The sequence below is a fragment of the Dreissena polymorpha genome, chromosome 9 (genome assembly GCF_020536995.1).
Source record: "Dreissena polymorpha isolate Duluth1 chromosome 9, UMN_Dpol_1.0, whole genome shotgun sequence".
NCBI lineage: Eukaryota > Metazoa > Mollusca > Bivalvia > Myida > Dreissenidae > Dreissena > Dreissena polymorpha.
Genome location: NC_068363.1, coordinates 52,553,852 through 52,578,736, shown reverse-complemented (window position 1 = coordinate 52,578,736; position 24,885 = coordinate 52,553,852). Strand labels below are relative to the sequence as shown.

The 24,885-nt window shown below is 35.3% G+C and overlaps 1 protein-coding gene across 2 annotated transcripts in view; it reads right to left on the bottom strand.

Moving 5' to 3' along the window:
* Positions 1-21,681, bottom strand: part of LOC127844794 (L-fucose kinase-like) — a 76,210-nt gene extending 54,529 nt beyond the window's left edge. For both annotated transcript variants that reach the window (XM_052375282.1, XM_052375283.1), the window contains exons 1-7: positions 21,603-21,681; positions 18,266-18,387; positions 17,270-17,421; positions 12,496-12,546; positions 11,338-11,463; positions 9,260-9,332; positions 7,543-7,637 (exon numbers count right to left, since the gene is read on the bottom strand). In XM_052375282.1, the coding sequence (XP_052231242.1) occupies positions 7,543-7,637; positions 9,260-9,332; positions 11,338-11,463; positions 12,496-12,546; positions 17,270-17,421; positions 18,266-18,341 (573 nt within the window). In that variant the 5' untranslated portion in view covers positions 18,342-18,387; positions 21,603-21,681. The remainder of the gene's footprint in view (positions 1-7,542; positions 7,638-9,259; positions 9,333-11,337; positions 11,464-12,495; positions 12,547-17,269; positions 17,422-18,265; positions 18,388-21,602) is intronic.
* Between the last annotated feature and the right edge of the window lie 3,204 nt (positions 21,682-24,885).

Sequence of the window (24,885 nt, the reverse complement as noted above, 5' to 3'; positions counted from 1 at the left end):
GTCGAAGGAAAACTTTGTAGCAAGGAGAATGCTGTATCTTTGACGTTACGCTCTTTCAGGTAGTTTAGTATTGAAACAGATAATGTAATGTGTACTGATTTACCGGAAAATCTGGTCGATACTGGATTTAATTTTGGTTATTGTGAAAACATGATCAGCAGTGTTAAGACTGCAATGTTTTGACAAATGTGTGCGTTTTCGATTGTTTGACATCATGTTTAGATTTGATTTACTGTAATGCATTTGTGTAGGTTTATATACACGAACTGAGAATATATTGTAACATTCCATCACCTCTATATTGCAAACTGTCAAGCAAGAAACGTCAACAGTTTGTTTCTAATCAGCAACACAGTCTTTAATTGTTTCTAAGCCACAACAAACTGTTGAAGTGTGTTACTCGACAGTTTGCATTTGAAAGTTTGCACCTGACTGCACACCGGAGACTCCAGTGTTTGCATTGTACTTGCTCGCATACTACACCTGTAAGTCATGTGACGCTTGACAGACGCTACATACATGAATGGTGTGAAATGAAAACAAAGGCAGTCAATTGAGCGTGTCTGTCAAAATCGTCAATACGATGCGTATCCTTGGAGATTTATGACATTCTTTGCTGGATTATAGTGTGGATTATAGTGTTTAATAGAAAATTGGCTATTCAATTAACCGAAATACGCCATATTTCCTATCAGAATATGTGGAATTTTTACAACGGGAAGAGATGCAAATGGTTTGGTGTTTTCAATTTCTATTCAATTAACTGAATTATTTGATTATCTGATATTCAATTAAGTGGAATCTACTGTATTGCAAAAGTTATGGGCAATGTTAAAGTTTTTGGACTGACGGACAAACGGACAGACAGTTCAAATGCTATATGCCACCCTACAGAGGGCATAAAAATAACACATACATAATTGAAGGGCAATAACTCTCTGAAAAATCATTGGACCTGAATGACCTGCCAATACGCACATGTTCAGCCTATAGGAATGCTGCTCATTAAGTTTGAATGAAATCAGTCAATAATGTCAGAGATTTCAAATGGATAGACATCCAGTGGGATGAAAAAGAATTGTCATGGAAATTGGTTTCATACCCAAACAAACTCAATTCCATCAAGGGGAGTATGAAAATACCAATCATTTGTATTTTTTCTACATAACTGTTATTCAATTACAACATTATTGACAAATAGATTGCTTGAAGAGGAAAAAACTTTCTGTTTTATTGGAATAAAAATATATCACCAATCAAACAAGGGCTGTTTGTAAAACATGCATGCCCCCCATATGGGCTGTCAGTTGTAGTGACAGCCATTGTGTGATTACGTTTTTTGTCACTGTGACCCTGACCTTTGACCTAGTGATCTGAATATCAATAGAGGTCATCTGCCAGTCATGATCAATGTACCTATGAAGTTTCATGGTCCTAGGCCTAAGCATTCTTGAGTTATCATCCGGGAACCATTTTACTATTTCGAGTCACTGTGACCTTGACCTTTGACCTAGTGACCTGAATCAATAGGGGTCATCTGCCAGTCATGATCAATGTACCTGAAGTTTCATGATGCTAGGCCTTAGCGTTCATGAGTTATCATCCGGAAACCATCTTGTGGATGGACCGACTGACGGACGGACCGACCGACAGACGGACCGACCGACATGTGCAAAACAATATACCCCCTCTTCTTCGAAGGGGGGCATAACAAAATATTAAAGCAACATATCAAGCAAGAGACTATACATGATGAAAAACAAGAGCACACAATAACAGGTGCCATGCTTGGCTACAGGTGCAGTTTTGAATAAATGAAAGTTTGTCCGATTTTTTTTTTTAGAGGTCAAAGTGACCTTGACTTTTGACCTAGTGATCCCAAAATGGGTGTGGCGTGTAGAACTCGTCAAGGTGCATGTACATATGAAGTTTCAAAGTTCTAGGTGGAAGCACTTTGATTTTAGAGCCAATGTTAAGGTTTTAGCACGACAACATTGGACAACAAGCTGGCTATGACCATACCTCTGGTTTTCTCCGAAAACAGCCAAGCTAATAAGGATGTTTTGGAATATTGAGCTAAATGTGGAGCGCTAACACAATAAGTAACCTAGGAAACTTTCCATTTAGGCCAAGGAAATCAGCACAAAACTTTTTTCTAGTTTAAGCACTACCTTGCGCAATTGATATTGATTACACAGATTTCATGAAACACTTGTGCTACTATAATATTGTCAGAGTCAATAATTTCTTGGTTTGTAATTATATTTGTTTATTGTGTGTCTCTCATGGGAACATTACAATTTTGATTAATAGAATGAAGATTGACGGAAATGTTCTTTGGGGACAGTTTCCACCTTAGTCTTATTATTGATATTGGTTATCCATATAATTTTAACGCTATAGAGCAATCAGAAATTAGGGTCTTAATGAAAATCAAACAATGTCAGCTAATTGGTCTGTTTAAAACAGTTATCGTAATGTAAATATTTTAGTTCAGTAAAACCAATTAGAACAACTTATTATTGAAATAGTATAATAGGGAATTGATTTTACACCCAGTGGGTATCATCACTTGTTGAATACTAGTAACGCATATATTTACACATAGCACAATTGATCATGATAGATTGAATTCTTCAGGTACTTAATTAAATGTTTAGTGAATATTTTCAATAATGTAAATATACACAAGCTAATGACATATCAGTTGAAATATGACGCCCTTTATATCTTGTACAATTAAAAAAGAGTGTTAACGACAAAATTGGACCATGATTGCCAATATTACTCACTGGAGGACAAGAAAATAATGGCCTAAATAATACACAGATCCTGGTTTGCCAAGAAAAGCTCAAACTTCTCCCTGGAAATGTGTTATTTCCATTCAGCCAATATCACAAACATCGTCACCTACTTGTTTTGAAATGATTAATAAAACTTTGCTTCTAGCATAATATATTAAAACAACTATACAGATGATTTCCACACGAGATGAATGCATTGAGTTGTAAAATAATTTCCTTGCAGAAGTGAAATTGTAAATTGAGAAACATCTGAAATTTAATGTATCTGAAAAATACAAATCTGTTTACGTTTTTGCACCATCTAGAGCTATGTGTTATGTGCAGTTGATGGTGCATTTGCAGTATTTGGTTCTCAATGACTTGTCTGCATATTGTTATCTGATTTCTTTGCATGAAGTCAGTGACTTTTTTTAATGAATAAAGAAAACTGTATTACATCTACTATTAAATAGCAATAAACAAATATTAGTAACAAGCATATCAAGTTTCATTTAAATAAGATCTTTAGTCCCTGAAATTTCAAACAGCAAGGAAAGGTGTGACAGACATACAGACAGACAGACATCGAATGAGATCGAAAAGGCTTGTGAAGGAAATTTGTTTCGGACTCTCTGGAAAGCCTGACAAGACCTTTGACATTATATGATATTATAAATGAACGCAATGTCTTCGTTGAATACTTGTCAATAAAGTTTAAGCAGTATCTAAGCATTTGCCATTCAATATTTGCAAAAAATGTTTTTAAGTCAAACACATTTTCAAATGTTTGTGTTGTGAAACCTATAAGAGCTGAATGGGGAATCAAGAGGCCCTTTGATTTCACTCTAGACCATGTGCTATAAGTCCCTTTGATTTCACTCTAGACCATGTGCTATAGGCCCTTTGATTTCACTCTAGACCATGTGCTATAGGCTCTTTGATTTCACTCTAGACCATGTGCTATAAGTCCCTTTGATTTCACTCTAGACCATGTGCTATAGGCTCTTTGATTTCACTCTAGACCATGTGCTATAAGTCCCTTTGATTTCACTCTAGACCATGTGCTATAGGCCCTTTGATTTCACTGAAGACCATCTGCTATAGGCCCTTAAATTTCACTCTAGACCATGTGATATAATATGGCCCTTTGATTTCACTCTAGACCATGTGCTTTAGGTCCTTGATTTCACTCTAGACCATGTGCTATGGTCCTTTGATTTCACTCTAGACCATGTGCTATAGGTCCTTTGATTTCACTCTAGACCATGTGCTATAGGCCCTTTGATTTTACTCTAGACCATGTGCTATAATATTTAATATTTACAACCAGAATCTGCTTCAATTATAAATGGGGGTCAATGGAATTTGTATGAGTCTTAAGGGCCTGTAATTACCAACCAATGTTTAGACCCAAGTCTAAGCAAAAAGAATAGAATTCTTCAAACTGTTTTTTGTTCTAATAGCATAATATGGTTGGATATGACACACATTTTAATACCTGCATTTACACACTTCGTTACTTAGAACAATGAGTCTATGACAAAAGCACAATTTGTAGGTCGATGAACAAGTCGGTGAATACCGTCCCAGATTAACATAATCCTATACAAGTAAGTGTTAATAATGATTAAGTAACAAGACAGGCAGACTTCTGGCATTGCCTTCATCTATAATCTGTAGAGTTCAGATATACCAGTTGTTGAGGTATTGACCAGGTGACCTTTTTAACACCACTCACAATGGGTGATCACCATAGTTCACCTGGAGGGATGCCTGATCAGGTGATCTAAAATGCTAAAGTGGGTTTTGACAACTCATTAAATTTCAACAACAATGTTCTAGAAAAAATATGGAACACATGGGCAGCACTATTTACTTAAGCATTGTAACCCGACAGTTTCTGGGACATTGTTAGGATGGTCACCTATTTATGGCCCTGTTATTTATTTGTATTGTATTTATTTGTTCACAGTCTTAAATGGCTCACCTTTTCTAAATGACAGTTCAATGATTTAATATCAATGAATCCACTATATAATATTGAAAAGGGGCATAACTTTTTTAAATATTTGCATAGGATAATACGATAAATATGTTAAAATTGCACAGGCTAAACATTAAATCATAACAAAGAATACATGCAAGTTTTAATTTTAAAGTTGAAAAGTTTATAAGAGGCTGCTCAGGCATACCCGGTATAAGTGTGTGTCTATGAGCAGACAGAACAGATTAACCCATTTGTGCCTAGCGTCTAGAAAAAAGGCCTTGGAAAACAGCGTAGACCCAGATGAGTAGCCGCATGATGCGGCGTCTCATCAGTGTCTATGCTGTTTGCTTAAAGGAATTTATGTAAGAAATATTCTGAATATAGAAATAAATATACAAGACATCCCTAATTTTGGAAATAAATTGATCCAATTTAGAAGGATGGGAGAGTCCACTAGGCATAAATGGGTTAATGAGAAAACTAGACCCCCAAAATTAAATACTCCATAGTTTGTCATTATTACCAGTAATTTGATATAACCTAAATGATAGAAAACTGATGATTAAGGTCTTATATTCAAGGTTCCCTTTCCCGATTGGTATAATTACCATTTGAAATTCAGTTCTATAATTTATTACTGTCACTTGAAGTCGTTATATGACATTATTTAAATCAATCAAGTGATTATAAATCATCGAACCAAGGTAGCTTATTGTAATGATTGATAATTGAAACATCAATAACATTGGAAAGCAAAAGCCCATGAACAATATTATTTCTTGTTCTAGTATTTGCCACTTTGAAACTTGATCCCATTGAAAACCAATTCAGTGTTAGTATGAAAACATTGTTACAAGCAGCATTAAAGGTGTATTCAATATAAAAATATTTTTAAATCTATACATGCTCATTTCACAATCAGAGAGTTCTCAGTAAAAGTACATAATGGCTGTGATATAACTGTTGATTAATACTAATGGAACTAAGAATGAAAACAAGTCACACAAAATGTAATACAGCATTATTTAACTGTCAGTTTCTTGGTGTAAATGAAGGCTAGTTGGGTGCACTCTACTGAAAACTCTTTATAATGCATATGAGCGACACTTTGGGCAAATGGGGCATAATGCATGTGCGTAAAGTGTCGACCCAGATGAGCCTGTGTAGTCCAAACCAGCTAATCAGGGACAACAAGCTCCGCCTTAATACAATTTTGGTTTATAAGGGTCTTTCTAAACATGAAAAACTCCATTACACTGGAAAATTTTGGTCTGATTAGCCTGTGCAGAGTGCAGAGGCTAATCTGGGACAACACTTTAAGCACATGCTTCTTTAAATAAGGGCTAACATCACAGGAAAGGCCAAACTGGTCATACAGAAATAATCAATGTTATTGTTCATATATTTATATTCTTTAGGAAATAAAATACAATATAATTTTTTATAAAAAAAACTGAAAGTAAACTAATTTTATAAAATATCTGCGGAAAATTTAGTTTAGCAGTCAGCTTGGGTTTGTATACAATGTGGGTCAGCATGGCCGGTTACTGTAATGTAACATGGCTCTCATTGGGCTTTCATTGATCTTAAATAGTTCTGAGCCTATGAAATTAGCTCAGTAATACTGCATGACTGAAGTCAAACGCTAGGGTAGAAATATGCAGTCAAAAGCATAATTGTGATACAGCCTTTGATACGTTCCAAGCGTTTCAGTGATTTATAGGTTAACAACCTCCACCCTAACATGCGGTGAAGGCTTCTAAACATACAATTAGTAAGAGTTGTTTTCGTGTAACAAGCCTCTGTAAATTAAAAATGTATATGTTGAATTCAAAATTGAATTGCTTCTTCATTTCCATCTGAATGACCAGCATACTTGTTAGGGACATCATGTGAAAAAGTGTTCTCTACCTATCACTTAGAAACAAATCTAACTTTACAAGCCTCTTTGAACTGAAGCCTTCAAAATCAATAGACGTCATTCTACACTCCAATGTAACCAACATACTAATTAAGTTGATCGTAGGTCAGAAATCAATATCAAGATAGGAGTTCCTGTGACCTTGATCTCTGGTGACCTTTTCCTCCCAAACAACCACTTTGCATGACCATAAGTTAAAGCATTCTTAATATATGGTGCAGATACAAATTTACAGTAACAAAACCCTGTGTCCTTAACCTTTGACTTGTTTACTTCTAAATGGATAGGTGTCTTGCTTCCCTCACAAGTTATTATCATACCATCACAGAACGACCAATACCTGCAAAGCAATGCACTGATATCTTCAAAGGGGGACAAGTTTTGATTCAACCCCTTGATAAATGTGGAAGTAGTTCGCTCGACAAACTTGTAACATTTTATGCGAACAGACAGACAAACCAGCCAACCAACCAATCAACAACATGCCTCCAATATACATCCTCTCAAACTGTGTTTGCAGGATAATCACTTAAATGTGCATCACTCTTTAAAATTTTAATTAAAATGTCTATAATAACTGAGTAACTACTTTTCCACTCAGAAACAAATTGAAAATTGCTATATGCAAACAGAATGAAAAAGAACAGCAAGCAATTCAGTTCTGGTTTTATGCTTTTTGCTGATCATCAGTATCTAAGGGTTGGCAACAAAGCCTTTAAAACTTTAATCTATTAAGACAGGTCTTAAATTTAATATGATTTCTAAGGGATTACAGGTAAAAATGTGTACCTGAGAGGCAAAGGGTTGAAAAGGGGGTATTCTAGTGCAACAAACAAATATCTGTATTTTACCTTGCTGTCTATCTTGTACACGCCATGCTGTCGACAATACTGTGGGTAGGCTGGGACAGTTATGGCACACACATCACATGTCTCCCAGGGAATCACTGGAAAATATCATACATCATACAATATGAGTCATGTTCTGGGAAAACTGGGCTAATACATGTGCATAAAGTATCACACCAGATTTACGAGAGAAGTTACTCATGCTACCAGGGTCAAAACATACCCTCTTTATTGTATTACTTTTAAAAGAAAGTCTCTCCTGAGCAGGAATCCAGTTAAAGGAGAAAGTTTTGTCCCTGATAAGCCTTGCAAATTTCACAGGCTATCTGGGACAACATCTTACGCACATGTAATTAGCCCTGTTTGTCCAGAACAAGGCTGGTATGATGATCAATGATTCGACTTAAGACAAAGAAATGCTTTAACCAACAACAAACAACTACACAAAACAGTCAATCGAACTTCATAATTTCAGATGGATTTTCATTTAAATGTAATGATGAAAAAATCAATAAACAAGATGGTCATGATGGTCCTTGAGCACTCACCGGATTTCATGGGCATTAATTGTTGAAGACTTAATCTGGTGATCTGGTCTTTACCCAACTTTACCCAGATTTAAACCTGGTATTCATATTTTAAAACAATGCATTCTGACCAAGTTTTATCAAGACAAAGTCAGAAATGTGGCCTTAAGAGTGGTAACAAGATTTTTTTAAGAGTTGACATGGCGACCTAGTTTATAGATTGACAAAACCCAGATTTTATCATATAGCATATATATGAGCATATATACCTTGTGATCTAGTTTTTGGATGCATGTGACTAAAATTTGAACTCAAGTCTAGATACTGATGACACACAAGAAAAGGTAAAGGTAAAGGTCTTTTTTATTATAGTGTCACCCCTATTGAAAGGGCCAGCCAATTTGGCTTATGAGACACCTTTGCATGTATACCATGTACCTCCCAACTCCTATCACTATGCCAGGCGCCAGGCGGATAGAAGTCGGTAACCATTCATTTTAACTAGCCTGCGGCTTACGAACAGGCCATTTCAGAACAAGTCCCATGACAAACATCCATCCTTCGACAAACGATCCCCATGGGACTCGAACCTTAGACCTCCTGATCCCAAGGCAGACGCCTTATCCACTAGGCCACGGCGACTTATATATCGGTTATCCTAAAGCACAGCTAAGAAATTGTGGACAGATTGTTCCAAGATAGGCCCCAGATTGTTCACAGATAGACCAAGATTGTTCAAAGATAGACTCCAGATTGTTCCAAGATAGGCCCCAGATTGTTCACAGATAGACCCAGATTGTTCACAGATAGACCCAGATTGTTCACAGATAGGCTCCAGATTGTTCACAGATAGACCCAGATTGTTCACAGATAGACCCAGATTGTTCACAGATAGACTTCAGATTGTTCACAGATAGACCCAGATTGTTCACAGATAGACCCAGATTGTTCACAGATAGACCCAATGTTGTTCACAGATAGACCCAGATTGTTCACAGATAGATCCAATATTGTTCACAGATAGACCCAGATTGTTCACAGATCAGCTCAAGATTGTTTACAGACAACCCCAGATTGTTAAAAGCTAGGGCCCGGATCTTTAACAGATAGACCCCAGATTATTTACAGACAAAGCCCAGATTGTTTAAAGCTAGGTCCCTTATCATTAACAGGTTGACCCCATATCTTCATACCTGCTCCATAAGGGATGGATAGGATCATGTCCACACTGCTCACCCAGACACCGGGCCCTGCACACACAGCTATCTGTAAGGAACAAAACATATGCTATCTGCAGGGAAAAACACACAGCTATCTGTAAGGAATAAAACACACAGTTATTTGTATGGAACAAAACACACAGCTATATGTAGGTAACAAAAAAAAGCTATCTGTAGGGAACAAAACACACAGCTATCTGTAGGCAACAAAACCCACAGCTATCTGTGGAGACCAAAAACACACAGCTATCTGTAGGGAACAAAACACACAGCTATCTGTAGGGAACATAATACACAGCTTTCTGTAGGGAACAAAACACACAGCTATCTGTAAGGAACAAAACACACAGCTTTATGTAAGGAACAAAACATAAACATAAAGCTATCTGTACGGAACGAAAACACACAGTTTCCTGAAGGGAACAAAACACACAGCTATATCTAGGGAACAAAACACACAGCTATCTGTACGAAACAAATCCACAGCTATCTGTGGGGAACAAAACACACAGCTATATGTAGGGAACAAAACACAGCTATCTGTACCGAACAAAAACACAAAGCTATGTGTAGGGAATAAAATTTGAACAAGGGCTGTTTGTAAAACATGCATGCCCCCCATATGGGCTGTCCGTTGTACTGGCAGCCATTGTGTGAATACGACTTTTGTCACTGTGACCTTGATCTTTGACCTAGTGACCTGAAAATCAATAGGGGTCATCTGCAAGTCACGATCAATGTACCTATGAAGTGTCATGATCCTAGGCAAAAGCGTTCTTGAGTAATCATCCGAAAATCATTTTACTATTTCGGGTCACTGTGACCTTGACCTTTGACCTTGTGACCTCAAAATCAATAGGGGTCACCTGAGAGTTATGATCAATCTACCTATTAAGTTTCATGATCCTAGGCATATGCGTTCTTGAGTTATCATCCGAAAATCATTTTACTATTTCGGGTCACCGTGACCTTTGACCTAGTGACCTGAAAATCAATAGGGGTCATCTGCGAGTCATGATCAATCTACCTATAAAGTTTCATGATCCTAGGCATATGCGTTCTTGAGTTATCATCCGAAAATCTTTTTACTATTTCGGGTCACCGTGACCTTGACCTTTGACCTAGTGACCTCAAAATCAATAGGGGTCATCTTCGAGTCATGATCAATCTACCCATGAAGTTTCATGATCCTAGGCGTATGCGTTCTTGAGTTATCATCCGGAAACCATTTTACTATTTCGGGTCACTGTGACCTTGACCTTTAACCTAGTGACCTCAAAATCAATAGGGGTCATCTGCAAGTCATGATCAATGTACCTATGAAGTTTCATGATCCTAGAACCAAGCGTTCTTGAGTTATCGTATGACAACCACCTGGTGGACGGACGGACCGACCGACCTACCGACATGAGCAAAGCAATATACCCCCTCTTCTTCGAAGGGGGGCATAAAAATTGTTATCTCAAATTAATTTTCTCAGTCCACGTTTATGAGAAAAATATTTTCAATACTATAGTGGTTTGTAATCCATTTGTTTAATGTTGAAGTAAAGTCATATTAATCTTCTGGAAAAAAAACAACAACTTTAAAACAGGCATAATTGATTTCAAATTTAAGCTTTTTTTACGAAAGAGGAAAAAAATTGATTCACAGCAAACTGTCTGAAACTATATACAAATTTAATCCTAAACAGAACTATTATTCAAATACCTAACTTTAAACTGAACTTGTGCAAAAGCTAGAAATTATTCTAGGACATGTATAAAACTATATGGGTCACATTATGGTAAAATGGGGCTAAATGCAAGTGTGTAAAATGTCCCTGATTAGCCTGTGCAATCAGCATATGCTAATTATCAACAACACTATCCGCTTTTATCGGATTTTTAATTTAAAGGAGTCTTGTCAAAACAAAAGTAAGTCTAGACAGAGAGTGATCTTCCTGATAAGCCAGTGTGGACTGCACAGACTCGACTGGTTCAACACTTTACGCACATGGATTCAGCCTGGGTTTCCCCCGGCCTGGCTCATACAGATATTTACAGTAATACCTTTTCTGTGATGAGTTTCATCAGAAGGTCCACCATACAGATCAGCCCGTCATGGTCACTAGTATGGAACTGAGCCGGAACACACGTGAATGGTCTACCACAGCTGTCGTATGTATAGCCTCGACCCTGGCAGATACACAGGACTTGTGAAACATTGAACACGTTTATATTTAAGAGGATCGTGACAAATTTGGTCGTCTGTTCACAGAAAATAAATTTGACAAATCTACAATTGATCAATCAACATATTGAAAGAATCACTGCTGCTAACAATCAAATAACTAGATAAAATGTATGGTTAACAAGTGGAATCTTTGAGAATTTCCAGAATTACATAGAGTGAATCTATTTTAACAAATGCCTAGTTCGATATAGTCACAGTGACCTTGCTAACTTGCTAATCAATTTTTTTATGCTTAGTTGTGAAATATTAAAGTGAATGAGTATGATAAAATTGATATATGTTATTGTTTTAGGGAAATCTTTTAACAATGCAGCACTCAAAAATGAGAAATTGTATGGTTATATAACGCCATGATAAGTGAAGTAAAATATCACATTACACCAAAATCAAAAACTATCTCCAATTATTATGAAAACATCATCAAAGTATATTATCAAAAAAATAATTTAAATTGAAAATTCAAATAAGAGCTTGTCACAAACTGACTTTACCCCTCCAAAGCTTTGTCAGCTAATAACTAAGGGCAAATAACTTAGGAATTGTGTGAATCATTTGGGAAGAAAATGTCCTGCACTTCTTCACTACTTGGTAATGATATATTTGAAGTTTCAATTGATTGGGAAATGTATAAGTATATAGCTTCAAAACACATATAACATTTTATGGTGATAGACCGACTTGAAGAGGGATTACAATATACTGTACAATCATTATTATTAATGGGATATTAATTTTTGCTGCTTTCGTGGGTTCGACAGATCCATGACTTTAAACAAATTGTAAAATGACCAACACAAATTTCTTTTTTTCTTCAAAAATTAGAAATGCAAAAAAATAAGTGTCCCTGGAAAAGTAAGTGTTTGTAAAACAAAGTTTTTTTTTAAAACTATGAAGTATCATGCTGAAAAATGATTTTACAGAACCAGTTTCAGATTTTGTTCACTAAGGTATGACTAGAAAATGTTTTAACATACATTGTGCAAAATCAGAATGTAGGAATCTTTCAAAATTTCTGTGGATAACACCTGAAAAGAAAGCAAACATAGTAAAAGACAAAAAGTTTATAATAAAATAATAATTTCTGATAAAAATAGTAATAATAATTTTAGACCTAAAGAATAATTAAAGCATTTGCAGCAATATTCAATATTACATGACCCATGAAATGCAAAAATGGGTCTTATGCCCCATGGAGCCAGGGTAGCTCCAGACTTTCCTGTGCAGTTGCGCAGTATGATCAGGGGCTACACTGTTCGCTAATGAGATGTCAAAATCTTGCATGACTTTGTAGCGAACAGCCGAGCTCCTGACCAGAATGGGCAATGCGCAGGCTGATCTGGCGCCAAGCTGACTGCATACAAGATCAGACCAATTTTCTCATGATGAGGCTCATATGACTAGCATATTGACCACAGACAGCCTGGTGTTGAGATGAACAATATAATAAATATTTTTGACAATTGAGTTTAATGTATTTAATTGGCATTAATGGATTTTCATTTAAAAAAATCACTCAATAGTCACTCAATAACCTTGCCATCCCTATGAGGTCAAACATTTGCTTGTTCATTTACATACATGCTCTGAGCAGTCAGATTACTGAAATAAGCCGTATACCTGTTAGTGTTACAATATGAAATAAGCCCTATAACTGTTAGTGTTACAATATGAAATAAGCCCTATTACTGTTAGTGTTACAATATGAAATAAGCCCTATAACTGTTTGTGTTACAATATGAAATAAGCCCTATAACTGTTAGTGCTACAATATGAAATAAGCCCTATAACTGTAAGTGTTACAATATGAAATAAGCCATATAACTGTTAGTGTTACAATATGAAATAAGCCCTATAACTGTTAGTGATACAATATGAAATAAGCCCTATAACTGTTTGTGTTACAATATGAAATAAGCCCTATAACTGTTAGTGCTACAATATGAAATAAGCCCTATAACTGTAAGTGTTACAATATGAAATAAGCCATATAACTGTTAGTGTTACAATATGAAATAAGCCCTATAACTGTTAGTGTTACAATATGAAATAAGCCCTATAACTGTAAGTGCTACAATATGAAATAAGCCCTATAACTGTTAGTGTTACAATATGAAATAAGCCCTATAACTGTTTGTGTTACAATATGAAATAAGCCCTATAACTGTTAGTGTTACAATATAAAACTAGAAATGGCGCGGCAGAGGCCGACGCGTATCCCCACGCCGCATGTTTGACCCAGGGGCGCCACATGGTTGGTAATGGGTCCATGCATAGTTGAGATTGACCGTATTGTCATAAGAGAAGTTCAGTATCAATTAGAATTTAATCAATGTAGAAATGAAGAAATTATAGTAAAAGACAATTTTGGGTGGGTGTGGCCTATTATAGGCAGGGCGGCCCAGGGTTGATAATGGCGCCATGCATAGTTGAGATTGACTGTATTGTCATAAAAGAGGTTCAGTATCAATTTGTAGTGAATCTGTGAAGAAATGAAGATATTATAGTAAAAGGCAATTTTGGGTGGGCATGGCCAATGTGGGTGGGGCGCCCCATGGTTGGTAATGAAGTCACGCATAGTTGAGATTAACTGTATTGTCATAAGAGAGGTTCAGTGCCAATTTGAAGTGAATCGGTGTAGAAATAAAGAAATTATAGTAAAAGGCAATTTTGGGTGGGCGTGGCCTATATGGGTGTGGCCTTTTATGGGCGGGGCGCCCCAGGGTTGGTAATGGGGCCATACATAGTTAAGATTGACCGTATTGTCATAAGAGAAGTTCAGTATCAATTAGAAGTGAATCGGTGTAGAAATGAAGAAATTATAGTAAAAGACAATTTTGGGTGGGTGTGGCCTATCATGGGCAGGGCGCCCCAGGGTTGGTAATGGGGCCTTACATAGTTGAGATTGACTGTATTGTCATAAGAGATGTTCAGTATCAATTTGAAGTAAATCGGTGTAGAATGAAGAAATTATAGTAAACGCAATTTTGGGTGGTCGTGGCCTATGTGGGCGGGGTGCCCCAGAGTTGGAAATGGTGCCATGCAAAGTTGAGATTGACTGTATTGTCATAAAAGAGGTTCAGTATCAATTTGAAGTGAATCGGTGTAGAAATGAAGAAATTATAGTTAAAGGCAATTTTGGGTTGGCGTGGCCTATGTGGGAGGGGTGCCCCAGGGTTGGTAATGGGGCCATGCATAGTTGAGATTAACTGTATTGTCATAAGAGAGGTTCAGTATCAATTTGAACTGAATCGGTGTAGAAATGAAGAAATTATAGTAAAAGGCAATTTTGGGTGGGCGTGGCCTATGTGGGCGGGGTGCCCCAGGGTTGGTAATGGGGCCATGCATAGCTGAGATTGACCGTATTGTCATAAGAGAGGTTCAGTATCAATTTGAAGTGAATCGGTGTAGAAATGAAGAAATTATAGTAAAAGTCAATTTTGGGTGGTCGTGGCCTTTGTGGGCGGGATTCCCTAGAGTTGGTAATGGGGCCATGCTTAGCTGAGATTGACTGTATTGTCATAAGAGAGGATTAGCATCAATTTGAAGTGAATCGTTGCAGAAATGAAGAAGTTATTGTAAAATAACATAAAAAATGAGTGAAAATCTCTGACCCGGCCCCGCCCCAACCCCCATAACTTTTGACCCAGGGGTCAGATAAAAATTCCGTCACTGTCATCGTCGCACATATGCTCATAGCTACCATGAATGTACGTTTCAAGGTTCTAGTGCTAATAGTGTAGGAGGAGCAGGTGGCCAGGACGGACGGACAGACGCACATCAATACAATATCCCCACTTTTTCTCCCAAAAACGTTGGGATAATAAGCCCTATAACTGTTAGTGTAACAATATGAAATAAACCCTATAACTGTTAATGCTACAATATGAAATAAGCCCTATAACTGTTAGTGTTACAATATGAAATAAGCCCTATAACTGTTAGTGTTACAATATGAAATAAGCCCTATAACTGTTAGTGTTACAATATGAAATAATTAAGCCCTATAACTGTTATTGTTACAATATGATTTAAGCCCTATTACTGTTATTGTTACAATATAAAACAAGGGACAAAATTGTCACAAAACCAGGTTTTCATTGTGAAAAAAATCTGATTAAGGGAGACAACTCAATCTGAACTTTTGAAAAGAACAAACAAAATTAACCCCCTTTGTTTGTTTCAAAATAAATCTATTTTAAGTTGTGGTGACCTTGACATTGGAGATATTGACGTGATTCTTTCGTGCTACACACCGTCCCATGATGGTGAACAAATGTGCCAAATAATTGTAAAATCTCACAATGAATGACATAGTTATGGCCCAGACAAGCTCATTTATTGCCAATTTTGACCTTTGAACTCAAAGTGTGACCTTGACCTTGGAGATATCAACGTAATTATTTCGCGCGACACACCGTCCAATGATGGTGAACAAATGTGCCAAATGATTTTAAAATATGACAATGAACGACATAGTTATGGCCCGGACAAGCTTGTTCCGCCCGCCCGCCCGCCAGCCAGCCCGCCCGCATTCGCCAATCTAATAACCAGTTTTTTCCTTCGGAAAACCTGGTTAATAAGCCCTATAACTGTTATTGTTACAATTTGATTTAAGCCCTATAACTGTTATTGTTACAATATAAAATAAGCCCTATAACTGTTATTGTTACAATATGATTTAAGCCCTATAACTGTTATTGTTACAATATGATTTAAAGGGATCTTTTAACGGTTTGGTAAATTGACAAAATTGAAAAAAGTTGTTTCAGAATCGCAAATTTTCGGTTTAGTTATGATATTTGTGAGGAAACAGTATTACTGAACATTTGCCATGGACTAATATAGCCATTAAAGGCATCATTTGACGATTTAAAAACCTACAAATTATAAAGCGTTGCTACACGAAACGATTGAATAATTTGGAGAGTTCTGTTGTTGTCATTTAAATTTGTGAAACTACGAAGATTGCTTATATAACGTATAAAATACGCATCTTTTGTATGCTTGGCATGATAGCTCAGTTGGCTTATGCGTTTTTACTTCAGGATTCCGGGGGTCACTGGTTCGAGCCCTGCTGCGGGGTACTTTTTTTCCCTTTTTTAAATTTTATTTTTGATTTTTGACTGGAGCTTTTAAAATTTAATGTTTACATTAATCAATATAAAGCATTTAATGACAAACTTCAAAACATGCCAAATTTTGTGAAAAGGCCCCTTTAAGCCCTATAACTGTTATTGTTACAATATGAAATAAGCCATAGAACTGTTATTGTTACAATAACCAAAACACTGACTCTGCAGTCCTGTTTGACAGCGGTGGTTGTTTTTTTAAAGGTTATTGTAAACTAGCTTGGGCCAGTAATAATTGAAAGATTAGCTGGCCTTTAGCCAGAAATATAGTCCTTACTTTTGATCTCGCTGACCGAGATAATCAAGGCATTAATTTGATAATAGGATTTTGTCATGAAGTGAAAAAATCAAATTGTGGTAACAAGATTAACCTTTGCTCGAACCTTGGTCTGGGAAAACTGGGCTTAATGATTATGCGTCAAAGTTGTTTAAGATTAGGCTGTGTTTGCTTTCATTGGAATTTTATGTGTAAAGCAAATCTCTTCATTGCGAAAAATCCAGTTTAGGCAGAAAGCTTTGTCCCTGAATAGCCTGTGAAAACTGCACAAGCTAATCCGGACCAACAGTTTATACACAAGCTTTTAGCCCAGTTTTCCCAGAACAAGGCTCAACTTTATACATTGTATCCTCTCTGAGCACTTATGTACTCTGCGACAGTCAGCAGAGCGTTGATAGTAGCTCCACCACTGCCCACATCCTGTTTTGGATCTTCTACTGTCAGCAGAAACACGTCTTTGTCAATATAGCCCTTTGCTTGCCTTAATTCCAACTCTGTTAATAAATATTGTGTTTTCATTATCTGTATACAATATTTAATTTAATGTTTACACTTGAGCAAACACATAATTTTTTTAATGTATCTTACATTCATGTGGTTAATTTAATTGTGATTACTTATAAATCAAGTGTATCATTCTCTTTCGCATTCACAACTACAGCAATCCATTTTTTTATTAAATTTCCTTTTAACACTATAGCATCAAATGTTATTAAATAACGAGAGAAAGTTACACAAAAAAAATCTTTATTTTCTTTTCCTTTTTTTCATAAAAAACTAAAGAAAAAGCATACTGGTCGTGTACGTAATTCTGACCAGTACGTAAAAAATCGACCACCTGTGTTTAATCATTTTCATGATCTTAACACACATATTTTGATTATTTTTTTAGAACAATCAACTTGAAAACCAACTCTACTCTCAATATTTTGCAAATTAAAGAAGCATATCACTGTAAACGTTTGCATTAAAATGTCTCAAACATAACACAAAATATTTCTCACATGGGAAAAGTGAAGTCATCATCCATTGCGAAAATTATATTGATATAAGATACAAATATATTTGATAAAATTATTATTATTTCTATCTGATAAACTTAAATTAAGATTTGAACCCAGGATTACATATGTGAAGTTTAGTTTCAACCAGTTGCCTAAAACAAAAGATTCTGTTAAAATAGTCCCAAAAGTGGCCGGAATTATGTGCACGACCAGTAGACCTCATGAAAAGAAGAAAAGGTGTAAAACATGGTTTAACACAATACTTGCTTTTCTGTAATATTTGTACACGCTTATTCACATCAATTTTATAAATCACAATATATAGAAAAAATACCTTTTTGCAACGTCTGACTCCATTTCTCTTCTGGGCATGTCAACACTATGGATGTCCATTTCACTTTTCCACCCATAATAAATTTCACCAAAATGAAGGTTTTCCTTATTACAAGTATATGTCTACAACATAGGAATAGCAGTACTAAGAATATTTTTTTTAATATTATTTATTTGATGAACACAAATAAATCACGAACAAAGTTAAAGTGTTCCCATCCATCATGATTTTTTTCATTATTTTTTTTTAAATCATTTGATGATGTGTCATATCAAGATTCAGTAGCCAAACTATTTCCATATTAAATTTAGAACTGGCTCAATATGTTTTACAGTTCAAAAAACATGTTTTTAACATTTGTTATTCATTTTCTGACCAAATAAGTACTTTACAAACCATTAGTTGGTCAAAAGGCATTGGACGAGAACGAAACTCAAATTTGATGAGTAAGTCATGTAGACTTACACACCAAAAATCGGGTAAATATCTGCAAGTGTTAAGCAAAAGGTTCGGACAAGAGAAAATGTCTTAGTCCAACTCCCATAACTTCGCCAAAAACAAATGAACTTTGAACTTGATTTGTAACTCAAGCATGTAGACTTACATACCAAAAAGTCAAGTAAATATCTCAAAATATAAAGGAAAAACTCGAAAAAACAAGGAAGGCAGAAAGCCAGACAAACAGATGGACAGACAGTTCGACTGCTATATGCCACTGGGACATGAAAAAAAAGAGGAAGATTTTATCATATTAATTAAAATGTTACAAATGGACAAATGGTATTATCAAAACATAAAACAATTATGATGTTGATAATATACAACTTTTTTTTTACCTACACAATAGCATAAATTTCCTTCAAATTTGATTTTGACAATGAAAAAAGTCATAGGTGTGTTCTACAAGTACTCTTACAAGCAAGCACAGGTTTCCACACAAATATTAAAATGTTGAAAGCGTTGAGCAAGTCTTAAATATAGCAAAGCAAGTACTGGTAAACATTTCTTTTCCCTGTCCAAATGAACCCGATTTTGATGGTCTCAATTCTGATGTACCGCAGTAACAGTAATTGTATGATTTTCCAGTCAAGTGAGGAATATTAGAATACAAGTAAAAACCAAGGAAGACTAGTTTCGTTATCACTGCATTGGGATATTCTACAGAAATGGGCAAATATTTTGACAAAGGGAGTCTTTGCAAAAAACTTACGAAATGACCTGAATCAAACCACAGACTCTAGATCAATATTCGCTCCGTGATCAAATCTATGGGGATATCATCACCAAGTTAAGCCAACACTAGCACCTGGCGCTCCACAACACAGGCAGCCAATTCCAAAGAGACACACACATGATTTTCAGTGAAAGGCTTAAAGGTATGTTTCTGCCAATACATATTGTATTTATATTAATTATAATATATTTCTGATAATGGAAGTGCATTTAAACCATAGTTTAATATTTCTTTGCAAATTATTTCCAAACATGTTGTTGTTGTTGCCTTTGGGCTGTATATGTTCGCTTCGGATCAATCCTCTAAGTAGAAGTCTTCTTGAGAATAGCTTAAGGAAGCGCACCTCTAATGATTTCCCGCGATTTCTTCGAAGGTTGAAGAGCCTACTATTAGGTGCCGTAGCCTAGTGGTTAAGGCGATAGACTAGAAATCTTTTGGGATATTCCCGCGCAGGTTCGAATCCTGCCGACGACTTATACTTTTTTGCGACGCGTTTTATTTATTTTCTAACGTAATTTGATTTAATATGGCATATTAGCTATATTTATTGTTAAATATGCTGCAATTTTTATGCACATTCTTCAATTATTAAAATTAAAACAACGTTATGGCGAAATTGGATGATTTACTGTTGAAAATACGAACCATGCATGTTGCATTTTTATTTTTATTTAAAAAAGTAAACGGTAAATCTGTCTAGTTCTTGGTATTTTTGCTGTATATAGTGTTTCTATAAAAACTAAGTTTAAAATATGACTTAAATGATACTATTTTGAATTTTATGACACTTTGTTTTTAACCGACCCTATTTTTACTTGGCTGAAATCACTTACATTTTATGGCGCTCTTCCATAGATAAAAATTTGTTAAAAATAAATGTCTGTAAAAGAATACTTATTTCATCTTGTTTAAACTTTAAACACCTTTACAGCATCTGTACACACCAACTGCATGCCCATATTTGGAAATTTGAATGAAATATGGAACTTTTATATACCCCAGGGGTGAAAATAAACTGGACAAAAGCCGAGCGTGGGGGTGGTTTTGAAAAAATCGGTATATTTTTTTAACAAGGGACAAAATTGTCACAAAACCAGGTTTTCATTGTGAAAAAAAAATCTGATAAAGGGAGAAAACTCAAACTGAACTTTTGAAATGACCAAAAAAATTAACCCCCTTTGTAAGTTTTTTTTTTTTTTTTAAATCTATTTTTAGTCGTGGCGACCTTGACATTGGAGATATTGACGTGATTCTTTCGTGGGACACACCGTCCCATGATGGTGAACAAATGTGCCAAATGATTTTAAAATCTCACAATGAATGACATAGTTATGGCCAGGACAAGCTCATTTATGGCCATTTTTGACCTTTGAACTCAAAGAGTGACCTTGACCTTGGAGATATCGACGTAATTATTTCGCGCGACACACCGTCCAATGATGGTGAACAAAGGTGCCAAATGATTTTAAAATCTGACGATGAACGACATAGTTATGGCTCGGACAAGCTCATTTATGGCCATTTTTGACCTTTGAACTCAAAGTGTGACCTTGACCTTGGAGATATCGACGTAATTATTTCGCGTGACACACCGTCCAATGATGTCGAACAAATGTGCCAAATGATTTTAAAATCTGACAATGAACGACATAGTTATGGCCCGGACAAGCTTATTCCGCCAGCCCGCCAGCCAGCCAGCCAGCCCGCCCGCATTCGCCAATCTAATAACCAGTTTTTTCCTTCGGAAAACCTGGTTAAAAAGCAAGGAAAGCCTACATACAAATTTGCATGTAGTTCAGTGAAATGATGCTGATTAAGAAAATAATTAATTAGATTATATTTGGATATGTGCCCATTAGAGGTGCGCTACCTTAAATCAGTGTTATTCACAATGCACATATGTACAGTTCCCGAACACAACTTATATACAGTTTTCATGCACATCATGTCCGAAACACAATCTCGCCCGAACAAGCTATTTAGTAAACAATGCGTTATATTTATGTGCAACATACTGATAATGTATTAAGGAACTATTTATTTGTGGATTTGTATAAATAATAGTGTACAGTGCATAATGTGCTAACATAACACAACGCTTACAGTTTTAAGACGCCGTTGTTGTTTTGGGTGTCCAAAGATGGTAATGTACACTCTCTCTCTCTCTCTCTATATATATATATAGTTTATTTATAGCTAACGGAAATTCCCATCCTTGCACATGCGTATGCATTTAGCGCCCCGCATTGGTGTCCATTCGTCACCCCACGAGAAACTACCGGTATACAGTAGAGAAACAACTGTACACCCTTAAGATAAGCATTGCAAGTGGTAATAGAATTTCTAAGCCCTACTGGTGGTTAGCGTGTGGCTATGATATTAATTAGTAATAATTAGTAATTAGATATATTTTAATTAGTAATAAAACAAGTAATATTTGTTTTATATACCCGACTTTATAAATAAAGATTACCTGACTTGAGTACAAACATCATGTTCAACAGTTGTATCAAAACTAATCAAATTATAAACGAACAACCAAATTCTCTGAAAAAAAATACGTCTCAGCTTTTAAGTACCATGATTACAGTGTAACAATTAATAAAATCAGACGAACGTATAGTCGCGATGTATTTATAATTGCTTTCAGTTTCACTTAAATTTCTTACTACAGTTTTTACGGAGTTGAATCGAGTATTTGACCCTTACTGTTGTAAATTCAATTTTATGCAAAAACTAATCATCTGATATTATTGGTTTATACGTTATCTTGTTGCTTATTAATTCCTCTTTATTTTTTTTATAACTTTTAGAATATTTCAGTTGTAACACGGACTCTAGATTACACGGATATGAAACGGGACCGTTACGCCAAATATCTTGTTGTGTCTAAGTCACGTGACCGTGTCGTATCTGTCGATCTTTTATCGAAGCGCCGATGTTATACATTTGATGTACCCACTCACGTATTTTGTTAAATTATAGTTTCATTTCTAGGCCGATTTTGACAAATTATATATCATTAGAAAGCTTACGTAATGTAGTTTTCAGATATATAAATATATATTAAGTTTTTCTTCTGATTTTGGCAGCTCGGCGAGTTATAACTTTAACTTTTGCAAATATCATACCGTTTTGGAGTTTTAGAATCTAGATTTACGGTTGACATGTTCGTACTTTATACCGATTTGTAGCGTTTATATTTGGAGTTCAGTTTTAAAAATAACATCTTGCTTAGGAGAATAGAATTCTGTATATGATAGAAAAAAAAATGGTTTAAAAATGAAAGCAAGTAAGGAATGAAGGCGGAAATAAGTAGCGCGCGGTCCTAACGAACCGAACTGATGGCGATTATGCTTTTGTTTAGATACCGGCCATTGAATTTCCTTTGCCACGATTATTATATTTTTTTATGGAATATATTGAAATATTTTGTTATAGAGACATATCCATAAAGCTAAGTATTAATGAAGCTTAATAAATGTACGATTTCATCTCTTGATTATAACACAGAAAGGGTGTTAATTTTATGATGAAACAGCGTATACAAATGTATAGCGGACCCTCTTGATATTTTTCGGCTTTGCATACTTCAAATATAATGGGTGTCAAAACATTCATCGTTTGTTGTTTATTATCAAAAAGGTAATTATGTAAAATTATATGAAAGGTTATTAACCATAAATTATCAATTAATTAAAATTATTTAAAGATTCTTGAAAATCACGGTCAACTGTCTATGCATGTATATTGAAATATCTTTATAAGTTAACAGAGTTATAAATATATAGAATTCTAAATTAAAACTCTGTATTATTTGTATTTTTCGGAAAGATTATTTAACCCCGTTGTGGTCAAATGAGAATGCTGTTTTTAATTATGTTGTTCCGTACACTACCATACACTCTTTATAGGACTACGAAATGACGGAGTTTTTTTACCGGTACTCGCTAAATACGTTAAATGTTAAGTATTAGATTTTTTAAATGTTTAAAATGTACATGTATAGGTATTAAGCACTTATAATTATTGTGATTTAGCTGGCTGACATCTATACAGTATTTAGTTTATGGCAATCTGTATGGGCAGATGACTATAAATGTTTTCAATACGCTACATATCTTATAAACGCAAAATTGAGTATTTGGCGTTACATTACTCCAAGAAATGACCACTAATACCACGAGAAGACATGGAGGTATCATAAAAAGTGTAATCTGACCAGACATTGCCACCTGTGGTTAGGGACCAATATACAAGTATAGGTCCCTGCTGTGGCGTATGCCACCATAGTGTTATTTAGTATTGGTCGGCACAGTTTCTGATCATAACGAGATAATTGGTTTGTGCTGAACACAGGGGCAATAAAACCACAGATCTATCAATAAACAAGATTATTGAGATATCTTTTTTTGAACACCGCGATAAAAATGCTCACCAAATGCTCAAACCATGGACTCTAGATTACACGGATAAGAAACATGGCAACATTCTCAGAATCATCACTGCTATATGTGTAATCACCTAACAATTCGTCTAAAAATAATTCATATATTTGAGTTGAAGACGATGTACTGTTGTTTAAGTCTGAATAAACTATCTGTCTGCCTGTCTAAATCCAAGCCGTCATCGTCCCGGTGAAAAAAAATCTGATTTTCAATAGTTGGACATGATGCCCTGATGTCAAAATACGAAATGACCCGCGTAACACGGACCGTGATTTTCAAGAATCTTTAATAAATTGATAATTTAAGGTAAATAACATTTCAAATAATTATACATAATTACCTTGTTGATAATAAACAGCAAACGATGAATGTTTTTGACACCCATTTTATTTCAAGTATGCATGCAAAGCCGAATAATATCGAGAGGGTCCGCTATATACGCTGTTTTATCATAAATTTTACACCCTTTCTGTGTTATAAACAAGAGCTGAAATCGTTAATTTATTAAGATTCATTTATAATAGGCTTTATTGATATGTTTCGTGAACAAAATACTACAATATATTCCATAAAAAATATAAAATTGTATATAAAATGCAAAAGAAATTCAATGGCCGTTTTCTGAACAAAAGCATAATCGCAAAGACCGTAGCATCGGTTCAGTGCGTTAGGAACGCGCGCTACATTTTCCCGCCTTCATTCCTTAATTACTTTCGTTTTTAAACAAATTTTTTTTCTATCGTATACAGAATTCTATTCTCCTAAGCAAGATGTAATTTTTAAAACTGAACTCCAAATATAAACGCTACAAATTGGTATTAAGTACGAACATGTCAACCGTAAATCTAGATTCTAAAACTCCAAAACGGTATGATATTTGCAAAAGTTAAAGTTATAACTCGCCGGGCTGTCGAAATCAGAAGAAAAACTTAATATAT